The 26,423-nt window shown below is 45.7% G+C and overlaps 1 protein-coding gene across 1 annotated transcript in view; it reads left to right on the top strand.

Annotated features, from left to right (window-relative positions):
* The window catches only part of klhl29 (kelch like family member 29), a 138,273-nt gene that overhangs the window by 93,097 nt on the left and 18,753 nt on the right, over window positions 1-26,423 (top strand). Inside the window, exons 9-10 of the mRNA XM_084560689.1 lie at window positions 6,402-6,584; window positions 9,859-10,039. Coding sequence (XP_084416815.1) covers window positions 6,402-6,584; window positions 9,859-10,039 — 364 coding nt within the window. The remainder of the gene's footprint in view (window positions 1-6,401; window positions 6,585-9,858; window positions 10,040-26,423) is intronic.

The raw sequence follows: 26,423 nt of genomic DNA on the forward strand, positions 1-26,423 counted from the left end.
CTAAAAGAGCTAAGTCTACTCACCTACAATTACAATTACAGTATATCCAAAGGGCAGTGAAACCCACACACGGTTAGAACGCAATAACTGCAGATAGGCAGTTGCTGGGATATTAACCTTATTTCAATCAGGAGAGATTTCTCTCCGAGTGAGTGGTAAAGATTTCATCTAATAATGAGCACAGTGAGGGAAATATAACCCAACTGTGATCACATTACAGCGGGACAGGGTGAGGCCGTGCTTGGTACAGGAAACCAACCCGGGTCTGGACGCTGCTGGTGGCGGCGATGGGAGGAAGAGCATGCTGGGATGAGGGGCGGACGGGGTGGACAACTGAAGTGACAGCTGACGGCAGCAGAGGAGAGCGTATTTAAAGTCTGACAGCGACGAAATGATCGGCTGATTGACACCGAGCCGGAAACTCGTGTAATCAGCCGATGAGAGAAGCAAAAAGAAAGGGAGGATAAAGATAGTCGTATTGATTGAACGGGGTGGGCTGAGCTTCACAAAATGTATTTGCAAAAGCCTAGATTTGTGCTCAAACGAATCCGACTGTTCGAATCAGCAGCGCACAAACAACCCAGACTGAACCAAGAGGCCTTTGAAAGCAGCGTGTGACCTGTCACCTGCTGATGTGACGATTCATTTTAAAGGCGGAACATCAAACTCGGGGGGAACGGTTTGAATCAGCAGGTAGTTTGTTACTGTTCTTCCTCTACTGTACAAATATAAAAGGTGTGTGTTCAGCACGCCGCGTGAGAGAATTTGCAGCGCGTTCATTGTGTTTTTGCAGTTTGTAGATTATGTCGCAGCAGTAGGGTTCAGGTTTACAAATCAAGCTGGTATTAAAGCAATCACACCTCAAGGTTTCTTTAGTTGCTGTTATGGACTTGTCAATCACATTATCATATTCATCTGCAGATGTGGTAAAAAATTGTAGATATTAAAATTCTTTGAAGCACTTAATGGAAAGTTTTTGCTCGCGTCCTTGGAGACTCTGGAGCTGTTATTTGTTGGGGTGGAACTGTTTTGGCGAGTACAAACCAAAGGAAATCTTGACCGTTGAGGGGACAACTCTCGGCCGGCAAGCACGTTCGACTGCAAAGTATGGCTGCTTAAAGCAAGGCCGCAAAAGGATGCAACACTTGGGTAAAGGGTTCATGAGGTGAAAGAACAGCAAGCAGCGAAGGAAGATGAAATGGAGAGTGCACTGGAACAAGAGCAAAGACTCCCGGGGTTTGACAGAGAAAGACTTCAAGGGGGAGAAAGCAAGAGAGAGAGGGAGATGGTAGAATCTCCTGTAGCTTGGGAGAGCGAGAGACTGGGAGGGGAAGTGTTAGCTGTGGGCCAGAAGAGAAGAGGAATAAGGAAGGGATGGTCACAGCATGAGGCAGAGAGCAAGGAGACCCAGAAAAAAGGTGAGAGAAGACCAACTGTGGCAGCAGGGGGGGAGGAACCGGCAGAACCGTTCCTTCCTGTCTTCATCTTTCCGTCAGCCTCAGCTTCTTCCGGTTGTGACTGCACATCCGCGCGCGTTCGTGTCCGCGGTGAGAATCCCCCGCTCGCTGCAGCGTGAGGTAAAGCGAGGGCGGCATGCTCCTGTCACAGACAGGTTTCATTTAGTCGAATTGGGTGGAAGCAATACACTGTCAGGGTGTGTTTTTGTGTATGTGTGTATTCACATCACACGCTCCATGGGTGGGCATCAGCTTCAATTTGCGATTCTGCTTCTTCACATGCTACTCCGTCCCTCAGAACACCTTTTTTTATTTTTTTTTAAACACAGTAGCTGGATCAGAACGACTGACACCTCCTTCTGAAGGAATTAATGCTGCCCTCCAGATGTTTTCCATCGCAGCCTCTGTCATATCCGTTGCCATACTGCTTGCTGCTCTAATTTTACCTTGAGAGGCAGCTGGATTTTCTTGAGATTTGTGAGATTACGAGATCACACGGCATTACACGTTGCCGGGCTTCAAGCTACGCATTCGTGGCTGATCCACCGTGGTGCAGACTATTCAGAGGAACCACTGGCAGCCTCGACAAGCATGCAATGCCCACGATGGCAGCTGTGTCTCAGTAGGAAGAACGAGCTGTCCAAGAAGACTGTGAAGGTGTGCATTTGTGTGGGGAAGTGGGTTGCTACACCGATCAGGCATAACATAATGACCACCTTCCTAATGTTGTGTAAGTCTGCCTTGTGCCTTCAAAACAGTTCTGAGATTAGAGAGTGGACATGGGCCTTCTGAGGGTGTCCTGTGGTGTCCGATGGGTTGAGGAGAGGGGTCTCTGTGGATCATCCCACAGATACTTGATCAGTATGGGATCTAGTGAATGTGGAGGCCAGGTCAACACCTTGTGCTGTTTTTTTGAGTTGTTTTTGTGTGTGTGCCTGTGTCAGGCTGCATCCTGCTGGGGGTGGCTGTTGCCATCAAGGAGTGTCATTGCTATGGGGTGAGGGTGTCTGGTCTGGTCTAGGTGGGTGCTACATGTCTAAGTAACATCCACATGAATGCCAGGTCCAAAAGTTTCCTAGCAGAACTTTGGATTGTCACAAGATGGTCAATGTCATTTACTTCTAGCGTCAGTGGTTTTAATGCTGTGGCTGATGTGTATGTAGGTGTTTGTCCTTGTGACTGTAAAGCACTTTGAGTACCAACAGGTAGAAAGGCGCGACATAAATGCAAGACCATTTACCATTCCTAAGAAAGATTTTCATGTGCAAATCTTCCCTTCAAAGAACATCCACTGTCTAAGTATTGGCAAGTGTCTGACCTTTCCAAACCTGCCTTCCCTTTCCTTTCCAAACAGCTTCCTGTTTCAAGGACGACCTCCCACATAGTTCTGTGCAACAAACCCTCCGGCTCATCGGGGTGGTTCTTATTTTTCTTAAACCTGAGAAATATCAGCTATTAACCTTAGCTATGCAAAAGCACACGCTGCCAACCGAGATGAAGTCTGGAAAATATGATTGGTTAAAGTCACAAAAGGATGTAACATTTGGGTGAAAAGTACATGTACTGTATCAGTGAGAGACGATGAAATGGAGAGGATATCAGAACAAGAGCACAGACTCCTGGGGTTTGAGAGAGAAGGACTTGACGAGAGAGAGAGAGAGAGAGAGCGCAGGAGAGAGAAGGTGAAGTCTCCTGTAGGGTGAGAGGGAGGAAGAGGGGGCGAGTGAAAGTGTTCTACATCACTGAATTTCACTTAAACCTCCAAAACAAAGCTTTGTTCCAGCTAGTTTCTGTCAGTTCTACCGAGGTTTTGGTTTAAATCAGAAGGATCTGATTTTCTGTGAGGGCAGAGAAGAAATATATTCACTACCTCTGAAGTTTTATTTATTTTTTGACTGATAAAGCACTGTATTGCTCAATGCTTGGGCTAAATTGATTTTTCTCCTGAAACGAAGGAAGGTTAAAAATATGCCAACACTATAGGAAAAGGTCAGTAACAATCAAGGGAAGGAGACATTTTCTCCCCAAACTGCCATGGGTATTAAGTCTGTCAGGGAAAAAAAAGAGCTGTCAAGAATTGGTTATCCCTTCATCCCCAACCGCTCGTCTCCCTCCTTCGATCCTCCATCCTTTCATTCCCCCACCTAACTCCCGTCAAACCTCAGACTGACTGACAGCCGTCCCTGCGAGGCTTCATTGTCTGAGAAAAACCGGCGCATATGCACACATACACCCACGTAACCATCTGATCCGGTGCCGTGACTTCCCCCCTCCCCGTCAGCAGCGCTGCTCCCGTGTTTTGTTGCGTTCTGACAGGCCGGCGTCGGGCTGTGTTGGCTCGCGGACGCGTTCGGGGCTTCAGGGGTCAGAGCCTCGGCGCCCAGATGTGGACTCTCTCTGACGTGTCCGGCCAAGCAGAAAGAGCAGAGGAGAACCCTGCACATGTGCGCTAGGTGATGATAAAAACCTGCGCGCGCGTAGACACGTACTTTTTCGCCACGATGTAGCAGCATATGGAATTGCTGAAGTTGGCCTAATTAGCTAATGTGGTGGGGGGAGAGAAGTCATACGTAGAAAAACAACAAATAGATTTTTTTTTAATTTTTTTTATTTGCATGATTAAAGTGAAGAACAAGCCTTTGGTATCTGCAAATGTAGCACATCTTCCTGAATATTTGGAGATGCCAGGAAGGAGATGTCTAATAGTTCTCCTTGGACACCACGAACCTATACGGAAGAGCCGTTTATTAACAGCAGAGCTCTGATTGATGTGCTCGCAGAAGGAGAATCCCCAGTTTGGCTCCGAGACTGACACAGAAACTTTGCCAAGTTAATTGAGGCAGTCAGTATCAACAAAGTGAAATGGCTTATGAGATGAAAGAAAAGGAGATGAAAAGGGAGGAGAAATTCGGTCCAATAAAGGCCCAGAAAGCAGTCGTACTCTTAAAATCCAATAAAGTTGAAAAATGGCGCGTGATAAAGGGAAATGGTGTACAAACATGCGCGGCAGTAGAAGCAAACTAATCATGAAATGGAACAATAGCGGAACAAAGTCAGTATAATTAATGTGTGTGTGTGTGTGCGGGTGTGTGTGTGTGTGTGTGTGTGTGTAGGTATGTTTGGAGGCTCATGAGAGGGAAGACAAAGAGCCTGTTTTCACTCTTTGCTTTTCTTCTTTTTTTTTCTTTTTTTTTTTTCTTTTCTCGAGGTACCGTAGCTGTGACTGTCCTATAAAGCTACAGTCCCATTTGTTAACTGGATATCCAAGGTCTGTTGGAGGTCTTCAAGGCCGTCGGAGGCTTGGAGTCCGGGTCGTGACGCCGCGGAGCTGCGAAAACGAGCCCGCGATGGGAACAAGTTCAAGCCGAAATCTCTTTCAGCGGCGCTCCAAGTTCACACATCTTTCACGCGCCGCCAGAGTTGGCGGCGACTCCCCCCGCCTTCCACGTTTTGTCATGATTGTCCTTTTTTTAAGCCCGTGCACCAGACCTTCATCTTCGCAGCGGCGCTGTCACAACTTCTCCTTGAGCCATCACTTTCTCTCCTGTCCTATGCAGGGGGAACACATTCTCGGAATCTCGCAGAGGAAAAGAGCCAGCCAGCTTTAAGCTGTCCACTAAGTCTAAGCTGTGTGTCCACGATATGTCTGAGGCAGTGCTTACTGCTCTGACTGTTTGCTCAGCTTGAGCAAAGCCCATTGTAATTTTTGTATCTTTCTCCTCTTCTACCCTTGTTCGTCTTCCTGGAGAAAGGCTTTCTGTTTTTACCAGCTTTGAAAAAAAAGAGAAGCTTTAGAAAAAAAAAAAAAAAGGAGGGGATCGTTTTAAGAGGAAGAGGCAGAAGGGAAAGACAGCCGCCTGTGGATGTTCCCTGTCAGGAGAGTGTATGTGTGAAAGAGTATCGATCCGAGCAGGTGAACCAGTGGTGAGCCTTGGTTTGGAGTGTATGAAGATTAGCTCTCCCTCCCCGTCCCCCTCCCCCCTTTTCCCTCTTTCTCTCATCCCCTTTTTTTTTATTTCTCTCTGTCTTTTTTCTCACACTGTCTCTATCTCTCCTTATCGTCTTCCTCTCCCTCCCTGGCTCGCCTCCCTCCGCCCGCCCGCCAGCCTGCCGGCCGCTTACAAACACAGCTCATTTCTGTCTGTCGGCCCGTCGCCTTGCCTGCTCACTGGAGCCTGCTGCTGCTGCTGCCGCTGAAGACGGAGAGGACCTGAGACATGCATGTGGCAGCCTGCCAACCTGTTTGTGTGTTTTGGATCACTGGTGTCTTTATCCACCAGCTCTGTTTGTGTGTGCGCCCGGGTTATCGAGACGCGAACTGAACGCGTTTCCAAGTATCTTCTTAATCAGCCGAGTTCCACCTTCACATACAAATGCACACAAATTGATTTGCTCATTGATTTTGGGATTCTCTTATGCCGTGCCCAAACAGAGTGTGTTTCACTAGGAGTGAGTGGACGAGTGAATTGTAGGAAGGAGGGCTTTGAGAGCTGGGCGGCAACCAAACAAACTGCAGCCCCATCAGTCTTGCTAATAGAGTTATACTTTCCTGTTTAACTCAGTAGTTTCTTGTGACCAAGAGGAAACTTTTCCAGTTTGTATTTTGTTTTGCATTTTCCGACAAACTTATTGACTCAGAAAGAGCCAAGGCCTGCTGAATCCAAAGCAGCCAACATTTTATCTGTGGCTGGGTGTGTGTTAGTTGGTGAATGTTGAAAAGATCCCATATATAAATGCTATAATCATCAGACGACATGCCACAACACGATGCCTGCTGCTTACAGCAGCACTAAACTGCCTCAAAGAGCCTTTGATTCAATCTTGGCCCTGATTTACTGGTGGAGACATTTCCTGATGGCCTGTTTTCTCCCATCTCTCTCCTTCCTTTGTCCACCCCCATCATCCCGCTCCTCTGTCCTCCTCTCTCTCCCCTTTGTTCTCTAGGTGTAGCCGAGGTGATAGTTCTGGTGGGAGGGCGTCAGGCTATCGGGATGAACCAGCGCTCCTTGACAGCGGTCACCTGTTTTAACCCACAGAACAGTAAGTGGTACCCGCTGGCCAGCCTGCCCTTCTACGACCGTGAGTTCTTCAGCGTCATCTCGGCAGGAGACAACATCTACTTGTCAGGTGAGCTAAATTGTCCACTCCAGCAGTACAATTGTCCGAGATACTTAGAGGCACAGACCGGGATTACCATAAGTCTATCACACAGTTGTCTTTCAAGGTTATGAAGGTGATGAAGTACAGCATCATACCATTGATTTAAATGTATACTTCATTTACCAGTGGAGTATGGTCATTATTTTTGAGTTTGAAATTGTGTCTTTAGCTCAAAAAGGAAAAACTGGTGCTAGCACAAGGCATAGGAGATAGAGGTGAGCAAACCAGTGACCTTGTGGTTTTAAATTGTTGTTCTATCCACTTTACCATTGCCCCCCTCATATATCAGTCTGCTGATTTCAGACTTTAAATATTCAGCATCGGTCTGGTCCTGGAAAACATTCAGGTTCAGCTCAACCAGACTGTAAAAAGACCCCAACAAGACTCAGCTACTACTCTAGCATGAGGCTACGGTCTCTCGTTAGGCAGAATCAGACTATGGGTATGTTTGGGTCTGAATGTGAGATCCCCTGCAATCTCACTGCTCGCCGCCTCTAGAAAGTACTCCGTCTGTTCTGGCTCTGTTTAAGGAGTTAACCAGAAAAAGCTGAGCTCCGGATGTGATCTCTGCTTCACAGACATTTGAACAGGAAACAAGGAAACACACAAATACTACGGCATCAAAATGATGAAGGCAACCTTAGATGCAGCTCTCCAAAAGCACTTAACTGACATGGACTGTGCAATTGTACTCAACCCTGGGTGTGAGGTATATATATTTTTTTCCCGAAAGTGATCGAGAGAATGCCAATACTGTGCAAAGCATCAAAGCAACTTTGAAGAATATAAAATATGAAATATTCTGTGAACATAATTCCATATAGGATCCTTCATCATTTTGATGTCTTCAGTATTAATCTACAATGTAGAAAATAATCAAAAGTGAGGAAAAAAAAAAAAATACAGAATAAGAAGGTGTCTCAAAAGTTTTGACTGGTACTGAGGAGCACTTGCACTTGGTCTGACTAAAAGTAGTATCGGTACATCCAGAGTTTCTAGCATGCCTGTGAGTGCGTTGGTTGGCCATTCCACCCACAACTTTGTTGCTTTGAAACGTCTGCAATGTCTCACCAAGTACTGGTTGGCTTGCCTTGAAAGTTTGTCTACATGCTGATCCTACTGACTCGGGTGGTGTGCTGATTTTTCACCAGGTAGATTTTTAACCAAATACCTACAGATACAGTATGTTGCCTTCAGCTGCTGCTGTTCTTGCACCTGCTAATCGGTAAAGAATAAAACGCAAAAACAAATCTGCACAAACACGGCCTCATTAACAGTGTCATTCTGAGCTTGTTAGCATCGTTTAAAGAAGACGCTGTTTACAGCTTCACAGGACAGATATCACGGCTCTAAGTCTGAGTCTTCATTTCTCTCATGGAGAAGAAAATAAATTGCGATAAAAACCCAGGCATGGGTGAACCTAATGGAATCTATTTGGAGGTATGTAGTCAAACGGAATAAAAGGAAAAGGAAGCAACAGCTTCAGCTTAAATTTGAGTATCTCTAATATGATCTGCTAAGGCATGCCATTAACTGCAACCAGCATATAAAATAACTGTCCCACCTAGTTTGTATTTTAGTTTCTAAGATTTTTCTTCTTGACAAAAGCAGTTATCCAAACAGCAAAGATCATATAATACAAATCAAAAGCTCCGAGACTGCTACTTAATGGACCTTGAGGTGAGATTATTTTGCCGTTATATCTGGTTTTGTTTGTTTCTTCCTTGACAGGATCTGCCGCGGTGTAAATGGAAAAAAATATGGTTTAAGATAACGAAAGAAAAACAAGCAATTTCAGTTTTCTTTTGTTAAAGTAATGGTTATTAATATTAGCCTTGACAAAGGTCTGCAGGCTTGACATTTATGAATTCTTACTGAGGACGTTTTCCCATCTGTGGCTCCCAATCCGTGATTCAGCAAAGTGAAACGACCCAGGCCGTTGCTCACTCCTCGTGACCTTTATGAAAGAGTCTTACAAAGGGGTGGCAATCTCAAAGTTTACTCGTATGTCGCTTCAAACGCTTTGCATAGACCAACACAGCTGTCAGCTTTAATGTATTTCTATTCAGAAGACTCTTGTTTGTGTAGAAGGTCTCTCCTGTTTACTTTCTATAGAGTTTTTTTTTCTATTATTTGAACTTGACTTTTCTCTGTCTGGCTTTACAGTTGCCGCAGTGTTCTGTAGTTTATTTTGCTCAACAGTGGCACACTGTGCACTCTGTGACTCCCTCCATAAGACACCTTTAAGTTGCTCCTCCAGAGGTAGACTGAATTTCCCCCTCCACGGTCCATTTGTGCGGGAATCTTGCACGGTACTCAGACCTTCACACTGGACCGTGGAAATGCAACAGGATTTGTCCTGCATGTACCTTTCCTCTCCCTCTTTTCATATAAATGTAAATTTGTGTTTGGGCATTGGAACAGGTCTGCATGTGTCCGCCGGGAGCCAGACAGCCAGTGGGGAAATCAGGGTTGTTCTATGTAGCCAATCAACAGGCTCCGGTCTGTAACCTTCCCCACACTCTGAACAGGGTCACTGAGTCACAGCTGGTGTTACATGTCAAACTGCACCGCTAACAGGGCTGCCTTGAAGAAAGCTGAAACAAGTACAGTTCTCTTGGCCGGCTGGTTGACTTGTCAACACAGCAGCAGGCAACTTTCAGTCAGTTCAAGTCTGCCGCTCTTCTTATTTTTATTTAGTTCCCCATCACTTGATGCAGAGGTTTTCTGCATAAACAGCAATTACCCTGCTATAGACTGTATGAAAATCCTATATCCTTTCCTGACCTGAACAGTTGCAGCTGCTAAGGGACTAAATTAACTCCTAATCCTCGTGTTCTTTGTATTTAATGTGACATGACTCACGACTTTCTGTGCGTCTGAGTGGATGTAATGACTGAGGGGTGGGAAACGAGACTGAGCAGTCTGCCTCTAACGATGTGCTGAGAGTCTTAATGGTTATTTTAGAACATAAATGTGAAGGAGCTCCTAGCAGCGGGAAAGCAAACAACATAAATTTGTTATTAACGCTAACAGTCAGGACATTGAATTTCTAGCCTTTATATCAAATTTAGAATTACCACCCTGTACTTTGTCTTTTTGGGAAAGAAGCAGTAGACAGACGATTGTGTGTCTGGGTTTAACCAACCAACAATGCAACACTGCTCCATATTAGCTCTGATTGAAAAACAGGTAAAGGTGCCTTGATTAACCTGCATACCTCTCGTTCTATATCTTTCAGGAGGCACAGAGTCAGGTGTGATGGTGGCTGATGTGTGGTGCTACATGTCCCTTTTGGACAACTGGAACCTGGTGTCCCGGATGACTGTGGCTCGCTGCAGACACAACAGCCTGGTGTACGACGGCAAACTGTACACCATCGGGGGACTGGGTGTGTCAGGGAACCTGGACCACGTGGAGAGGTAAAAGTCACTCGAGCTACACAGCCGCTCGTCTCCGAAAACAACCAATAAACACCTCCAGCAGCTCCCAGCTGGTGACTGCACAGTCCCGACCGGCTCTAACCCCGATTCTTTTAACGCCAACTCTGTGCGTGGACAATCCCGCGAAAGTAGGTTGGGTGCTACGCAGTGCGAGTTTGGGCAAATAAATATTCACCATGCGCGGCGAAACGTGGCAGATGGTGTGGTGTGCAGTAGCGCGGCGCAGCATATTGCAAAAGTGTTTGGACAGGTTTGTTAGCATTTTCTGTGAGAGCAAAAGGTGCAGAGGAATGATTCTGAGCTGGAGCATATTAAATGGTCACAGCTGCGAGAGTTGTTGTGGGGAGCGACAGAGCGCCTCTTTGCGTGTTTGTGAGGGGCGCATGAGAGAGAGGATTTGCTTTCAGAGATCAAAGTGGTGCACTGTGTCTGATTCCATCCACTTCAGCTCCAGCACATCACCACTACTTCATTTTAAGGTCGTACACTGCGGGTTATTCAGGCGGGTCTTCTTATTTTTCCCGTGTTTGCTGAAAACGCCTCGGCATAAAACCAGACATAGACACAGACGGTAATGAATTCCTTGAGGGATTAAATGTGAGCACGGATAGTCCAGATTTAATAGTTTGATTCATATTACTTGACTTTTTAATGGTGCTCCCTATTCCTTATTTTTCCCTCTAACCTGGGCTGATGAGTGTGCTTCAGCAGGGAGAGGGGGCTACCTCCCCTGCACGGCAGAGCAAGATTAACCAAAGCAATCAAAAGAACATTACTGAGTATATTAGAGCAGGCCGCTGCCGCTCATTACCTAGCGGCTCAATTGATCTCCAAAGCTGTTCGCAATGCACAACAGTCCTCCAAATGAAACAGCCTAATTTGATATTTCCCCATAATGCTGCCATACAGTGTCGTTATGACAGGGGGTAGATGGAATATTTGCCCCGTAATGGAAACGCATTTGATTCCTCTGTCTCTGAGCTGCTTAATTTGAGAGCTGCCGATGCATCTAGGGCATTCCTGGCTCCAAAGACATCAGCGTTTTACACTGTGGTGTGTTTGCATGCGCTTCCCTGCCCGTGCCCTCGTGTGCGTTTTCGTGCAATCACGAAGCTTCTCGGAGGCCCCTCGGCAACTGGACTCAATTATCAGCGCCGTAAAACTTTAACCTACTTTGCCTCTCTCCAAGAACCACCAGCGCGCCGTTCTGCTCGGCGTGGCCGGCCCTAATGCTGCTCTTTGGAACAGGCGGCGCAGGGAAGAATAAACCACGCGCCAAACAGTGTTGTGGAACTTGTAATCGTTAACAAGAAAGCGCACGGAGCTCGGGCCAAGGCGAGCCATTTGTAACACGGGGTCAGGGTTATTTTCACCGGCCTCATCATGCAACAGCTAACGGGTCTCTGAAGCTGTTTGGGTAAATATTCTGAGCGGTCAACAGGCTTGTTTCTAAGCAACCTGGGCTTTTATTTTGCCTTTTTCAGAAAACAACTACGTCGAGTCAAAATTGAGCCAGGAGGTCTAAACATTAACTATTCTGAGAGTAGCTTTTAAAGAGGGCGTTGATAGAAAATGCACGAGTGATATTCCTGTAGCTGTTATATCTGCTGTTTTGTGCAAGTATGTGTTTCAGCCTTTTATGATAATGATTACACATGCATCATTCATGGCTCAGATTTCCATTTAAAATGTGTTGTTTGTGTAGTCTGCCATTTCCCTGACTAAATGTGTGTGTGAGCTCCATGTGCACTTATGAACACCAGAACATCTAACTATAATTAACATAAAGAAGGTGTCAGCTGTTACTGGGATACAACAGAGGCATTATAAAGGTTGCAAATATTTTTGCTTCCTGCTGATAGAAATTCGATGATATCCAGAGATACAATACGGGCCACTCTTTCATATAATGATATACCCTTGTCAGAGCGATATTGCATCTTCCCTTAAACTTAAAAAAAAAAAAAGAGCTACTCGTGCTGCTCAACAATCACGCATCACCTCTGAGCGTCATTTATATTTCATAACTAAAGTAAGCACGAAGGAAGACTCCGTAATTGGTCGCCTTTGTCGTGCACTACAAAAACTGCATCAGTGACTCCCAGAGTCAGCCAATTAATCCCACTTATTAAGTGAAAACCTCCATCTGACCTGCAGCGAGGACTCGCAGCCGTGCAGCTAGAGTATCTTCTAAATGCAGCCTCTTTTTTTTTTTTTTTAATATGAAGCAATGTATTTTTATTCTTACACAAGAAAAAAAATGAATCCCACAGCAGGAAGAGGCATCCTTTTTTTTTTTTTTGTTTCAGTGCAGTTTTGCTGCCGCAGCTAATGTTTGAGGCTGTGAGATATATTTTGCAGTTTAGTCTTGTGTAGCCAGACTCGATTCATATCAGAATGCGAGTCTGGTAACACATGGTTTGGATTTCATCATGGGGCGTGTGCCAGCTGATGCAAAGAAAAAAATAACTCAATGCACGCAATTGGATAGTCCTACAACCAATCAGAGGCATTTAGTTGTAACTAAAGTCAACTCAACGGCGCTCAGCTGATGTGTATGACTATGTTGCTGTTACTCTTCTGTCCGTCACCTCATAAAGCCCGCACAAATTATCTGATTGGCCCACCAGATCTTTTCTTGAGCAAAACTGTTTCCAGACCATACCTGTCAAGTTTTGGATTTAAAAATAAGGGAAATTTTCCGGCGCCCGCCGCAAGCAGTCCCACCACCCCAACCAAGCTCCAGTATCCCTTATATCAGGGGTGCCCACATTTTTCTGGCTTGCGAGCTACTTTTACAATGACCAAGTCAAAGTGATCTACCCGTATATATATATGTATATATATATATATATATATATATATATACATATACACATTTTTTTTTAATTGTCATATTAATAGTTGTTACAGTGTTAAAAGCTCTATCCATCTTTGTTTTTATTTTTATCAAGAAAAATTGGTGCACTGCACCTTTACAAAAATAGCGCTGTCTCTTTAAGAAAGACGGGAGTCTGGAGTTGTTGCGTGGCTGTGGATGTGTGCCTCTGAACTGAGGGCATGTTGCAACTATAAAGTAAAAATAAAGATGAAGCTTTGTCTTGCTGTTTGTTTTGGAGTTGCAATGGATGCATGTTTTAGACTAACATCAAAAAAAAAATAAAATAATAATAATAATTCAATGGCACGCGATCTACCCGCACTACCATCGCGATCAAGTATGCTACTGCAGGTGGCAGTTATCGCGAGGCTAGTGACAGAGCTCAGATTGGGAATATTTTTATTTTATTTTTTTTACTCCGCCCGGGCCCGGGGTATTATTATTTTTTAATAACGCATGTTAAAATACGGGAGATTTACGGGAAAATACTAATACGGGAGGACGGCGGGAAAGAAGGGTAAAATACGGGACTTTCCCGGCCAAAACGGGATACTTGACAGGTATGTTCCAGACCAACTTCATTCAGAATTTTGTGGGCAGGGGAAGTTCGAGGCTGGCTTCCAGGCCTTCCAGGCCAGGCTACGACGTTGTTTTGAAACCAGAGCGTTTATCCCTCAGGTCGGTTCATTTGGATCTTTATGAACACAGCAATCGCACTCTGGGCTGAGCCCGGTTAGAGAGGGTGGTCTCAGCCCGACTGTAGTCGCTTTCCAGAGCGATTCTTTTGCAGTGCGAGCACACGTTACCCACAGCCCAGTATGACTACCTTGTAATTGTATAACCGAGTAGATTGCCTGATGTGTTTTTGGAAGAGTTCGCACCCCATAGATGTGTCTGGCTGCAGCAGTTTGCTCTCGCTTCGTGAATATGTTGCTTTCTACACGTAGCCTAGATGCTTGATCAAACTAAACAGGTTGTTCTTATGCAGAACAGTGATATATGAACCTCAAAACAGCAGTAAATGCCAGTGCCACACTTGTTGTTGATGCTCCATTTTTGATTTCCTGAAATCCAATTTTTCCTGCAAAAGTTGTGACCAATCACAAAACTGGATGTTTCAACAGAACTTTGTCTTGAGTCTTGTCTTCCTCATAAACACGAACCATTATCACAATATTGTAGCAATTGTTCTCTGAATCAGAACGAAATATGGCTTTGAAAGCACCCGAATTATTACTTCTTCTTTTTTCCAGTTTGTGCTGCTGTCGCACTGTGTTGCTCTTTGCTAAGCCGAAATTGCTCCTTATTGCCTTTCTCTTTTCAATTTCACTTTATCAGATGCTGGTGAGGTCGTTTAACTATTTGGTAACAAACACCCCACTAAATGCTAAATGTATGCTGAAGAGAATGGATTTGGTAATAATTGATTTCAAGATAAGATACTTAAACAATTTGAGGGAAACAGTGTGATAGCGGGGTTTTTTTTGCAGCTTAATACCGAAAGCATGTTTGTTTTGCCGAGCAGGAATGAGCTATTTCAAAGATTAAGGAGGATTTGTGAACAACAGACAGCTGGTCTGTCAAATCAGCTCAAAGACAGGTGCTATAAATCATAGACAATCTCAACAGCTTGGTGAGGGGCTCGGCAGATTAACAACAGCAATTTCGCACGGCTCAAAACCAGGAGTTTAATTCTTCCAAGCAGATTTTTGTGTCGGGGTACAGGCCAATAGAACCATTTCAAAGATAACTCCTCTGAACATTCAACCTGATCCAAGAAAAAAAATAATAATAAATCTTTTCACCACAGAAACTGACATTACTTCTGTTTTGAGTTCCTCGTGAAGACCTCCACAGTTTGAACCCTTTTTTTTGTTTGTTTCCCTCTTGAGCATCTATAAATGAAATAACAGCTTATTTTACACCAGTGGCAACCTTGGCACAAGTGCTTGAAGTGTGCTTCCGCGCACACTGATAGCACATTTTGGGTCTTAAAAATGTGTCTTTTGACTTGAGCTTTCACATGATTCATCACAAATTGTCAAACATGGAGAAATGAAACGGCTGAAGATTGCTGAGATCACTTTCGGGCCATTTCTGAAGGCATTTTTTTTTTTCCTATCTGCTTTGATAAATGAGCCTCATTAACTGCTGATCCTTTATTTTGTAGCAAACTACCAGATTTGGCAGGTGAGGCGGGGCTGTCTGCACGGTTGGCTCCACTGTAGCTTGGTACTGTGGGGCCCAAAACTCTAAAGATAGTAGAGACTTCTACTGGGAGGCAGCCAGTCCACAGCAGGACTAAATCCTGGCCAGTGGAGATAAGGGAACTGTTTATTTGTCGTCGTTGTTGCCACTGCACAAGCAGGAAGAACTGCTCTCGGTGGAAGTGCAGTTGTAATATGGAGAGTTAATAACATTTCAAAATCATTAGTCAGTGTGTGTGAATGGCTGCCTTGTTTGATATGCAGATGGCTGGGAGGGATTGAATCTGAAGGCTGGGGAATGGCATGAAATGGTGCGGCAGCGAGAGCTGATTTGCTCCACTCATAGATTGATTGAAGCAGAGATTGTTTACACACACGGCGAGTCTTTTTTCATTACCTGCGTTGTACTCACTCCCGTGTTCCTGTAGTCAGTGCTCCTTGATCATATGTGCGTACAGTATGTGCTTCTGTACCGACACACGCACGTGTTTATTTCTGTGTGTGTCTACCTACATCAGCCGGCACCGTCCAGCGCCTCTCACCTCGTAGCTCCGGCTCCGAGCACCCTGACACCTAATTTGTAGTCCTTCCTGCTTCTCCCGCTCCCCATCTCTCCATCCATCTCACTGAGGGTTTTCACGCTCCTAACCGTGAAATTCACCCACATTCACAATTATGTCTTCAATCAGAGGCATCTCAGAGCTGGTAGGATGCAGCCTTTCTTTGGGAACGGCAGGAGGTCCAAATCAACACTCGGAGGACTGAGCCAGCTTATTCCTGTCTCCGCTCTCCACACTAATGACTGACAGATTTTTAGAGATGGGAGCAGTGGAGTTCGGGAGGCTTTTAACTTGCAATCAGGTACCCTGGGCCTGCATGCTCCTCAGCATGTTGATCCTTTGGCAAACCAATATGATTGCAGATATTGAATAATTCATGGCTGTCTAATGATGTGTCAATCACAGATGGTTTTGTTTTATTTATTGCGCACTATGCACAGGTTTGTGCGTCCTCCAAGCTCTATTATAAGTTAATATTGCATGAAGACTGTTAGCAACATGACACTGAGTACAGCAACTAGCATCTCTCATCAGGAATGTTTTGCTGTCTGTCTAACGAGTCTGAAAGCGAGAGGAGGCATTTTTTATGGCTTTTCAAAATAAAATGACCTTTTTAATTGTGTATGTGCCCGTAGAAGCTTTAGAAAATGCTGCTTGTTGTTGTTGTTGTTGTCGTATACACATGCCGATCGAGGAGTCTGTCATTGAGTCCTGATGGTCAGAGTTGCTTTTCTATTTCCATGAAGGTTGTTGAGCTCTTCTACAATGGACACTGTGTGGGCATGGCTTAAGTGAAGTGCACAATGGTGCGTTTCAGGAACGTTGGCTTAGTCTGACACTGGAGGCATATTGTAATGCCTCGTCGACCTTGCCGAGGAGCATTGAACGCCTCCCGGGAAATTTCATCATCTCAAGCATGGCCAAGAACATACACCGAGAAGGAGATTCTAGGGGGAGCTTTCATCATGCCTCGCCCCGAACGCAGCCCAAGTCTTCCACGGGCTGCTCTGTGAACTGACAAGTCCTCAAGTATTTGTTGTCTGCAGGGGGTGTGCACGCTCACCCGGAGAAAGGTCCCCTTGTGTAAGACGCCAGGCGTGGGAGAGACCTTGCGTCAGTCTGGTTGAAGTAAAAGGCTTCAGCTGCTCTTTCAGTTGCGCTGAGACAGGGGTTGCCCCGTGTGAGCGCACTCTGCGGGGATCTGCTTCTTCTGAAAGAGGAGATCCCGTCTGGTCCAGCCCACTCAAATTAACACAGTCTGCCGTCCACCTCTCGATCTTAATCCCTGACTGCAGATGCATTTCAACCATACTCACTACATGTACAGTCTCAGACAGACTTTGAGATGGAGGGTCCTCCTTTGTCCGTTTGTAGCTTCCTGCCCAACAGCACTCTCTTTTGGAGATATTGGGGAAATAACAAGCAGGGCAATGATGCTAATAACGCCAGAGCGTCCCGCAGCTCTACAGCCCCAGGTGTCCAGGACCCTGCAGGGAAAACAGTCAAGGAAGAGGGAAGGAGAGGGAACCGGAGCAAGCCAAGAAGAATTTAGTAGCGCAGAGCTGAAGGGAGAAGATGAGAGGGGATTGTAGATGCAGCAGCCCCAGGTGGGCCTGTGAGCTATACGCCATCAGTCACACTCAAACCAATGGGCTCGTGTGAAGACGCCCCAACTCTTCTTTCCCAGCCCCTCCAGCCTCGCCGCCGCAATAATGAACTGACGAGCTGCTGTGCATGTCTTTTATACATCCGCATGTGATGCTATGTGGATCTGTCTGCACGTACTAGGTCAGACGACGCCCGGGGCCGGTTTCGGAGGAGGGAAAAGGAGGAGGCTAGGGTGGGGCGGGGTGCAGCCGGCCCCAGTAGCCACGCAGCGTGGCACTGTAGTCGGGGACAACAGACTCCTAGAGCCCCCATGCTGAGCCAGTTCCCTCCTGCAGAGCTAATCCCCGCTCCACAGGATTAACCAACTTCACAGCGCTGTCCCCTACTGCGCTGTCAAGGCATTGGTTCACCCTCCAAAACCCTTCCCCAGACACCACCAGCCCTCCACCAGTCCACCCTTCCCCGCATTTTCACACACACACACACACACACACACACCCTCATTACCCCTCCATGATACCCGTGTCCCTTCTGAAATGTCACTATCGATTTCCACTCCCCATGTCTTTCTTGCCGTGGCTCTCTCTGATCTGCTCACACTCTTCCTCCTGCATGTTCTGGCTTGTTTACCACAGATCCTGCCTATGTGGCGGCACGGCAAATCATTTTTTCAAAACCGCTGCAGAGTTTTAGAAATCTGAATGCAATTTTTACGTGGCTTCATTTCAGGACAATGGGAAACTCCATTGGTAAGCTCTTTCTGGAGTTGTGTAATCCATCACAGTCAACATCGAGGCTGCTTTTGTCAAAATGATGTTGTTGTTCCAAGATGTTGCTGCAGCACGATAAGTCCTTAAACAACTGGTAAATTAATCAATTAGTCGGTTGCGGATTCAGCTTCCCGGATGTGGGGATTGGTTTTTTTACTCCGCTTTATGTCGTTGACAATTGTTTATCTTTGGATTCTGAATTGATGGTAGGAACTGTTTTAAGGAGCCATAAAAGGCTGGGAACCACAGCTTTAAGCCATCAGTAGTTCACCCACGTCAAAATTCCCCCTCTGTGTGTATACATGCTGTTTTTGTATACTTCATGAATGTGTTGACAGAGAAAGGAGCAATTTCCTGTCCTGTGCGTATTGTCTGAACATGCAGAGTCATTTCCCTGCTCCATGGAGGAGCTACTGTCTCTTTCAATGATTTTAAAGGCTCTTGGGAAAAGCAGTTTTTTTTTTTTTTTTTTTTTTGCCGTGCCTCCGCACCTCCCCTTTATCCTCTCCCCCTGGTTTCCACTTTTAAACACAATCTCCAACCTCTCCTGCACCTTGTGTCCCATTCCTCTCTCCGCCTCGTCACAGTGCTGATTAGGCGGGCAGGAAGATGATGGGTGTATTTGGGGCCTGCGAGGCCGGTGATGTCGCATCTGTCTGACATGCTCGAGCAAAGACAGTGTCTCCTCCTCATTGTCTTCTAATGGGGCACTGGGGTCTCGGAGACACGGAGGTAGATGGAGGTGGGAGGCAGCGCATCGTGTGCGTGGGTGTATGTGTGCGCGTGTGACAGTTACAGAAAAATGCTGGCGAGGGGCGGCAGGTGTGCCCGAGGATGGTATTAAGGAAAGACAGAGAGAGACTGCAGGTAATGAGTAGTACGAGGTGAATGTGCTTCTGCCTCGTTGATAAACGATGGGCTGGCACTTCGGACAATTTTCAGCCTTTACCGAGAGGCGAGTCTTTTTTTTTCTCTCCCCTTCTTCCCGCTTCTGTGCTTTTCTCTCCTCTTTTTTTCCCCCCCTCCTTCACCCTCCATCTTTCACTCTTCGGCTCAATTATACTCCCCTTGAACGCGCGGTGTGTAGTCTCCCCGCCACCACCAAGTCAGTCGTCCAGTCACTCAGGCTGCGGCAGAACGTCGCCGGCTAATTATCGCTGGTTAGGATGTGACAGATGCCGCAAAGATGGTTGGCAGTCAGCGCGCTGCTGTCCCCGCTCAGGAGGAAGCAAAAACTGACCTTTGGAAAGCACGGCCCTGGCAAACGGCGGCAATATCGAGATGCCGCGCCTCCCAGACCACCAGGGAGGGATCGACACTGGAGGTGGGAGGGTTAGCTGTTATATATAGATATGTCCTGTGTTGTGTTTGTGTGGCCAAGGTGAGGGCGCGACACGAGGTTAGCACATATGCTATTTTCAGCTTTTGTGCAGGTCTTCCTAGTGAATGTGTGTGTGTGCAGTATGTACAGTATATACATACATAAAAAGAGTATGAACAATAGGGCCAGTGCTGTAGCTAGGCATATAGCAGACTATGAATAATTGTCCTTTAGGCTGTTAAATAGAGGTCAGGAATTACTGGGGAACATTAATTCATGTGCTCCAGTGAGGGCAGCCAATACGCACCTGCATTAAGTGGATGAACATGCGCTTTATTTTCTAATATTTAGTTAGACCTTGTATGTATTGATTAAAGGCTTATAGTTTTCCCTTTTATTTAATCCACCTTCTCAACCTTGACTCAGCACATATCAGTTTCTAGCATCCGTGAAAAAATACACGATCAAACTCCAAGCTCTGGGTGCAGCCGCTTTCACCCCAGCTATTTGGGTGTCAATTTTAATTTGAACACACACCGTCTCTCTCTCTCTCTCTCTCTCTCTCTCTCTCTCTCTCTCTCTCTCTCTCTCTCCCCCTCTCTCTCTCCTTCTCTCCCGCTCCCTCTCTTTCCCCGCTACCCGCCACTCCGTACCCCCCGCCGTGCTGCCCTACTTGGCCGCTACCAACACGGGGGCTTACTTCAGTAATGAAGTGGGGTCTCAGTCTTCCGTCTCCCATCTAGTTTTGAAAAGTGCCGAGCAGTAATTGGTGTACGACCTACAAGACCGCCAGCACTCATGTCCCCTGTCCTACGTGACATTCCCATCCAATTAAATCTGCGTCTGCGCGCGCACGTACACACACACCCGCGCCAAAAAAAAAAAAAAGAGGGAGCACACACACTCGCTATTATCATGGCTCCCTTAACTTCTCTTCCTGATAGTCTTTCAAGGTGCCTTTTAAGTGGGAGTTTAAGTGTACTGAGTCGTCTTCATTTTCCTCTACATATACAGTAGGACGTGGATGTGTGACATAGACTTGGACACTGAATGAGTTCATTTTCGAGGATTATGGTAAATCTGTGTTGCCAGCGGATGGATTGCTCTCTGTCTCACAAGGATTAGCTGAAGGTGACACGGAGGTGGCAAGTCCGCGTCCATCTGTGTTTGTGTACGCTGCCATAGTCTGACTTGTGTGCCCGTGTGTGTTTATGCATGTTGTGTACAACCATGTCAGTGTTATTAGCCCGAAATGTTCGGTAATCCATCAGAGTTAATGAGTTGCGTGTGTGCGCTCTCCACCGGCGATGGCAGCGATGTGTGTTTTGTGTGTGCATGTCTTTTGACTGACCTTGACTTCAGTCTGTCTGATGAGCACACTCCCAGGCCCTCCATACGGAGAGCAGGACTCCATCAGAACCCCAGATGTCGTTGCGAGGAATCTGTCAGAAGTTTGTACCCTGAGCAAACAACAAGCAAAACTGTACGGCGCTCCAGGGAAATGAGGGGGTCTTGGGATTTCACGAATGGGGAAGTGTGTCAGAGGTCAAATTGGTGGTTCCCTGCTTGAGAGTCCCGGCCCAAGAGGCTCTAAGATCAATCTGACACGTCCGAAGATGATTAAACGAATCACAAGGAGTGCAAAAGTTTGTCAGTTGTTACATTGCTTCAATTTCTGTGAACGTATCTTTGCCGCGCCTCTGAAAAGAGTTCATATGAAACGCATATTCAGCAACTTTGTCCACACCACGGCTTTAAACTGGGACAACATGTTGAAAGTTGACTTTTTATTTATAGTGATAGTTTCTTTGAAGTGGGGTTGTATGAGGTACTTGCCCGTAGTCAGTGTATTGCTTACAGCGGTTGGTGGTTGGCATGCACCCAGTTTGGAGAAGCAGACAGAAGCAAGGGCATCGAAGCTGAGCAGTGACCTGGTGTGGATGGGGTCAACAGCAGAGCATGTTTTAGCCACCCACAACAAGGTCCTACCTAAAAAAAAATCAATATCAGTTTAAGTGTGAGCTGTATTTAGAATATTTTCCTCAGGCAGCCTTGTCAGGCGGGACTTTCCAACAAGAAGCCAAAGCTGTTTTGTTGCTCACTGTAGAGCCACCAAACTCCATTGACAAAAACAGCGATTTTACAGAACAAGAGGGAGATGTTGGTCTGCTGATGCCTTGATTGGTTACTTTTGTTGAAGTCACTGTATGACATCCTAGTTAGGATAGGAGATAACATTCCATGCAGAGGTAGGAATCAAAAATATTCCGAGACCAAGAGCCATCTGCTACAGATCTTTAGAGCCTAGTTATGTCACACAGTCACCACCGGTATGAACAGCTAATTAATAGTTACTGCCAGGTGTAACGTCATAAAGTGCTGATAGAAAAACACTTATAGCAACTTGGTAATATGTGACTCAGTCAGGTAGTCATGAATCATATTAGTAACACATCAAATGGTGTATAATAGTCTGTATGTGAACTCGGAAGATAGAATACGTAGAACTGGCTGCTCCCCACTCTTTCTAACCTTCATGAACACTGTTAGCTCTACAGTGTAAGCTACATGTACTTACACATATACCAATATTGGTTCTAAGTCATAAATACATTTACAAATGACTGAGAGTTGGCGCTTGCATACTTGCTCCCCTAAACTAAAACTCTTCTGTTTGGCTGTTAGCTTGTGGCGCTGCAGTAATACCCTCTTTACATATGTTCATGTCTGTTTTTGGTCTTTGCTGCAAGTGGTTTCTGCAGCATATTTACACATGACTCGAGTTCTTATGAGCTTACTGTAGGAAGCTGCGGTTATAGTACAGGCATAAGAGTGCATTAGTGCAACATAATCTGCAAACAGTAAAGCAATGGTGGGATGCAATTTCCTGCTTAAATTTGTAACTTATTGGTGCCGAGGCTGATGCTAAAAAGAGCCAGGGAACACTCATTCATGTCAAGTCTTTTAGATTCTCATGACTCACCCCCCCCCCCCCACCCCCTCCCTCCGATCAAGCTGCAGGCATGTCAGCTAAATGATGCGCTTCCTATAGGATTTGCATTTCTGTGCTGCGCCGAGCCCTTCCCCTACAAGGTGGGACTCGGTACATCTCAGCGCCAGACATTGATTAGCAACCAGGGGAGAGGGAACGCAGGTACAAACAGCTGTCACCAGCGGAGACGATCAACTCGGGGGAACAGAGGTGCATACAAACGAGTTCAAATTAGTTGTCACAAAGCTGCTGTTTTGGTTTTCATCTCTGACAATTTGCGTCGAGCTGTCCTTCGTGAAATAGAGCGTAGCAGAAGGTGAGTTTTATGCGAGTCACTGCTGCCGCACTCGAGGACATTAGTGTATACAAAAAAAAAATAAAACAACAGGATGAACTGTCAAGTTACATGTTAAATTAAATGTTACAATGTCATAATCAGTTCTCTACAGCGGCTGGAAGTAGAAGTGCACATCCATTAGGAGCCACACGGTGTTACATAAAAAAATAAATAAAAAGCCAATGTAGCTTGACTTCTGGGCACATTTTTACATGAGTCATGTGTTTTATTTTCAAGGATAAGTGGCTTCAGCTGTAAGAGGTAAACTGGTGCAGCAACTGAGTTTGAGAACAGGACATTTAAACACGTGTGAGGAACATTGGACACAGGCCTTCGTGCACCGGAAACCGAACGATTACGTGTATCGTGTGTCCGTGCGCATGTAAATTATAACCAAAATGTGCAAGACGAGGAAGAAGAGGGACAACGGTGGTTCGGAGACGTGTTTGTATGAGCGTTGGTGCCCAGCAGACAGCAGGGTGATACTGGAGGTGTGGGCACAGGCCTCGCAGTTTCTGTGATGTGCACTGACACACAGATGGCAGCTGACACAACACAGATAGACTCTCACACCCACTCTCACTCCTCCTCCCTCTCCAAAGTGGATATTCTCCCCTGCTACGCGCCTCCGTTGTTGATTTGATAGGGCGATTAATGCAAAAATCTATCACCACTTTCCTTCTCCGGTCTCCTTTCCTCTTCCATCGTTTCTTCGCTCGTGCCCTTCCTTCGACCACGCAGACATCTTGCCCAGGTGTGAGTAGCGCAGTTTTTGGATGAGCCACTTGCAAATATGGAAAGAAGCAGGAAGTCACAGGCTAATGATTTCAAATGAACATCCACAGGCGCCATCAGCAGCTTCCTTTGTCAAAACGGCCCTCGTGTGCAGCACAAATGCGTTCTGCGCGCGCGGCCCAATTTGCTTTTAAATAAAAGTCCAGCAGACAAGCATCGGCAGCATTTTGTCATTCGCCTGGACGCTAAAGAGCGGATCGCGCCGTGCCGTTGAGATTTTCCCACACCTACATGGCTCTGCTAATGAATGTTCTTGGCAAATATGAAAAAAAACGAAAAAAAAACGCTAACACAAGTAAATGATGCCTATATCTGTGTGCAAATTGATTTGAATGCCCTCCAGGCCGAGGCTCATTTGCACAGTCACCCTGCTTCTCCTCAAGCCAAATCACAACCTCTCAGTTTGCTACTTCTGACGGGAAACAGACGGCAGTGAGGGACTGATGCACCCCCACGCACACATGCACTCTATTCTCGTGCCTGTTCCAGTGGCATTAAAGAATCAGACTATTGTTGAACATAGTTGCACATGCAAAGGTCTTCATATTGATGCCTTTGTGTTTAATGGCATTTGCTTTGAGCTATATTCTAATGTCAGCATACGGTACCGATGTAACAATACTACTAAGATACACTTTCCAATAAGAAAATACACTGTGCAAGTGCTTGTTAACAAATCAAAGTGTTGGACGAATAAAAATTGTAATTATAGAGTTATTAAGTAGGACAGACTGGCATTTTACTAAACCCGTGCTTGATGGTTTTTCTTACAAACAAGGTCGGGTTTCTTTTTCTGCCACATGACTAACACAGGTTTTTGAAATCCACATTGAAGTGTGCACGTGTATCTGAGGGTGTGTGTGGGCAGTGCTGAAGAGAATGTAGAGATAGTGTTCACGCGAGTGAGACAGATAGCTGGAGTGTTGCAGGGATTAATGTGCATTTGTAACTTGAGGGCATGAGTTGCTGCTCGATAGAATCTAGAGTATCAGCTCCTTCTCTGCAGGCCATGAATGCGTTTCTTAAATAAAATAAAATAAAATCCTCAATTGCATTCCGGTGCACGTTCCGGGTTTTTAAAGGTTACGGGGCTGTGGACCTGAGCACTGGAAGCACACTTAACAGCTTGAATAAATGCAGGTTTGTATTAGTGTGTCTGTCCTGTTCGTACACTGTCCTCTGCTATTAGCCGTGCGAATCTCAAGGCGGTTAATAGCAACCGTGGAGGATATTGTTGCTATTGTTAAGCAGTCAGTTCACCATTCCAGTGTTGTTGAAACTGCAGCATGATGCACTCTTCTGCCTCTTAATGGATTTTTTTTTTCCCTGTGTTGAGGTGTATAGAGCCCAAGTGGTTTTGTTATCTGAGTGAGGTATTTTTTTTTCATTCCTCCATTTGCAGTAACTCTACACTCTTTTCTCACTCTATGAATGCTGTAGTTTGGATCTCGGGGGAAATGATACATGCCAGCGTCTCTGTGACTGGCCCCCTCCTCCATTATAGTTAATCACATGTGTGCAAAAAGGAGAGAGACACTCTTCTGTTAACGATATTAGTGAATTTGCTGCGACGCCTGGGGAGTCTTCTTGATAATCAGATTGCGTTGTTTGTGTGTTCTGGAGACAGATGGTCTGCGTACTGTATGGTCAGCATGACGAGGCAGGAATCGGCCCATGGTCTTTAGGTGACCAGCTGTTAGAGTTGCAGTGCGTTTCTGTCTCTGTCTCACGTCATGTCATACGTAGTGACTGATGCTTTATTTCTTTAGCATACTGATGCAGCATAACCATTAGAAAGCAAGACCACACACACAAACACACAAGGCCTTGTAATGCCACATCTGATGGCAGGCTGCATAACACCTTGCCGCATCCATTTATTTTTATGGCCTGTGAGTCATACATACATGTATGTGTGTGTTTCGCTGTTAATGTTACAGAGCGAGGCCCCGAGGGGCCAGATCTGCTTACGCGCCACATTTTCTCAGCTTGCCTGTGATGATGTCATCAGTGGGTGACAAATTGTTAGCCGGCGATGCCCACGTACCGGCACGCGTTCCAAATTTTAAAAGAGGACACAAATGGATTTTAGAGCAACACCAGAATTACATTACTCCTCCAGCTTTCTGTTAAAAGCGGAAGGAAAAGGCTAAATGTACAGGCTCGGGACGTTCTGTTACAATTTCCGTTTCCTCTCGACGGAAAAAAGACAACGAGTCAACAATGACATCAGTAACTGATGCAGTGCATCCGTTCGTCTGTGCCAATAGATCTCCGATGTTGCCCAAACGCTATTAAGAACACATCAGTGAGCCACACATTTGGACTAGTTGACATGCTAATTAATTCAATGAACGTGGGCATTGTAGTTTATTTTTAGTGAGTCCCACCAACACGCCCCGCTGCAGTAAATACTGACAAGGGCACCTAATGTGTATTAATGTGCGGCCCAAAATACTTTCCAATAAACGCTCTATTTACTTGTGTTTGAGTAACGTTTCCTAAAAACAGCAGTGTGCTCCTGTTGTTGTAAACTACTTTGGAAACTAGATTTGCGTGACCTGTTTTTGTAGCGGTTCACGTCTGCTTTAAGAATGATTGGTCTTTGGGACACGGTGTTGAAAAGAGATTGACTAACGTAGACTTTTTCCATACTGCAGGGGTAGTAGATATGCTCAAACTTGAGTTATATAGATTTAACTGATGTGTTTTGAACCAGCCCACCATTTTCCAATAAATGGGTTTGCTTGTGAATAGTCCCAGTCTTTTATTACAGTGGCCAACACCCCCAGTTACTGGTTTTAACAACTAATGCTACAGGTCGCGGCATTCCGGTGGCAGGAAAACAAACCACTGATGTTTTAATAAAGAAGTCAGGAAGTAACTCCCATC

Source organism: Chelon labrosus (genome assembly GCF_963514085.1).
Source record: "Chelon labrosus genome assembly, chromosome: 14".
In the NCBI taxonomy this organism is placed as follows: domain Eukaryota; kingdom Metazoa; phylum Chordata; class Actinopteri; order Mugiliformes; family Mugilidae; genus Chelon; species Chelon labrosus.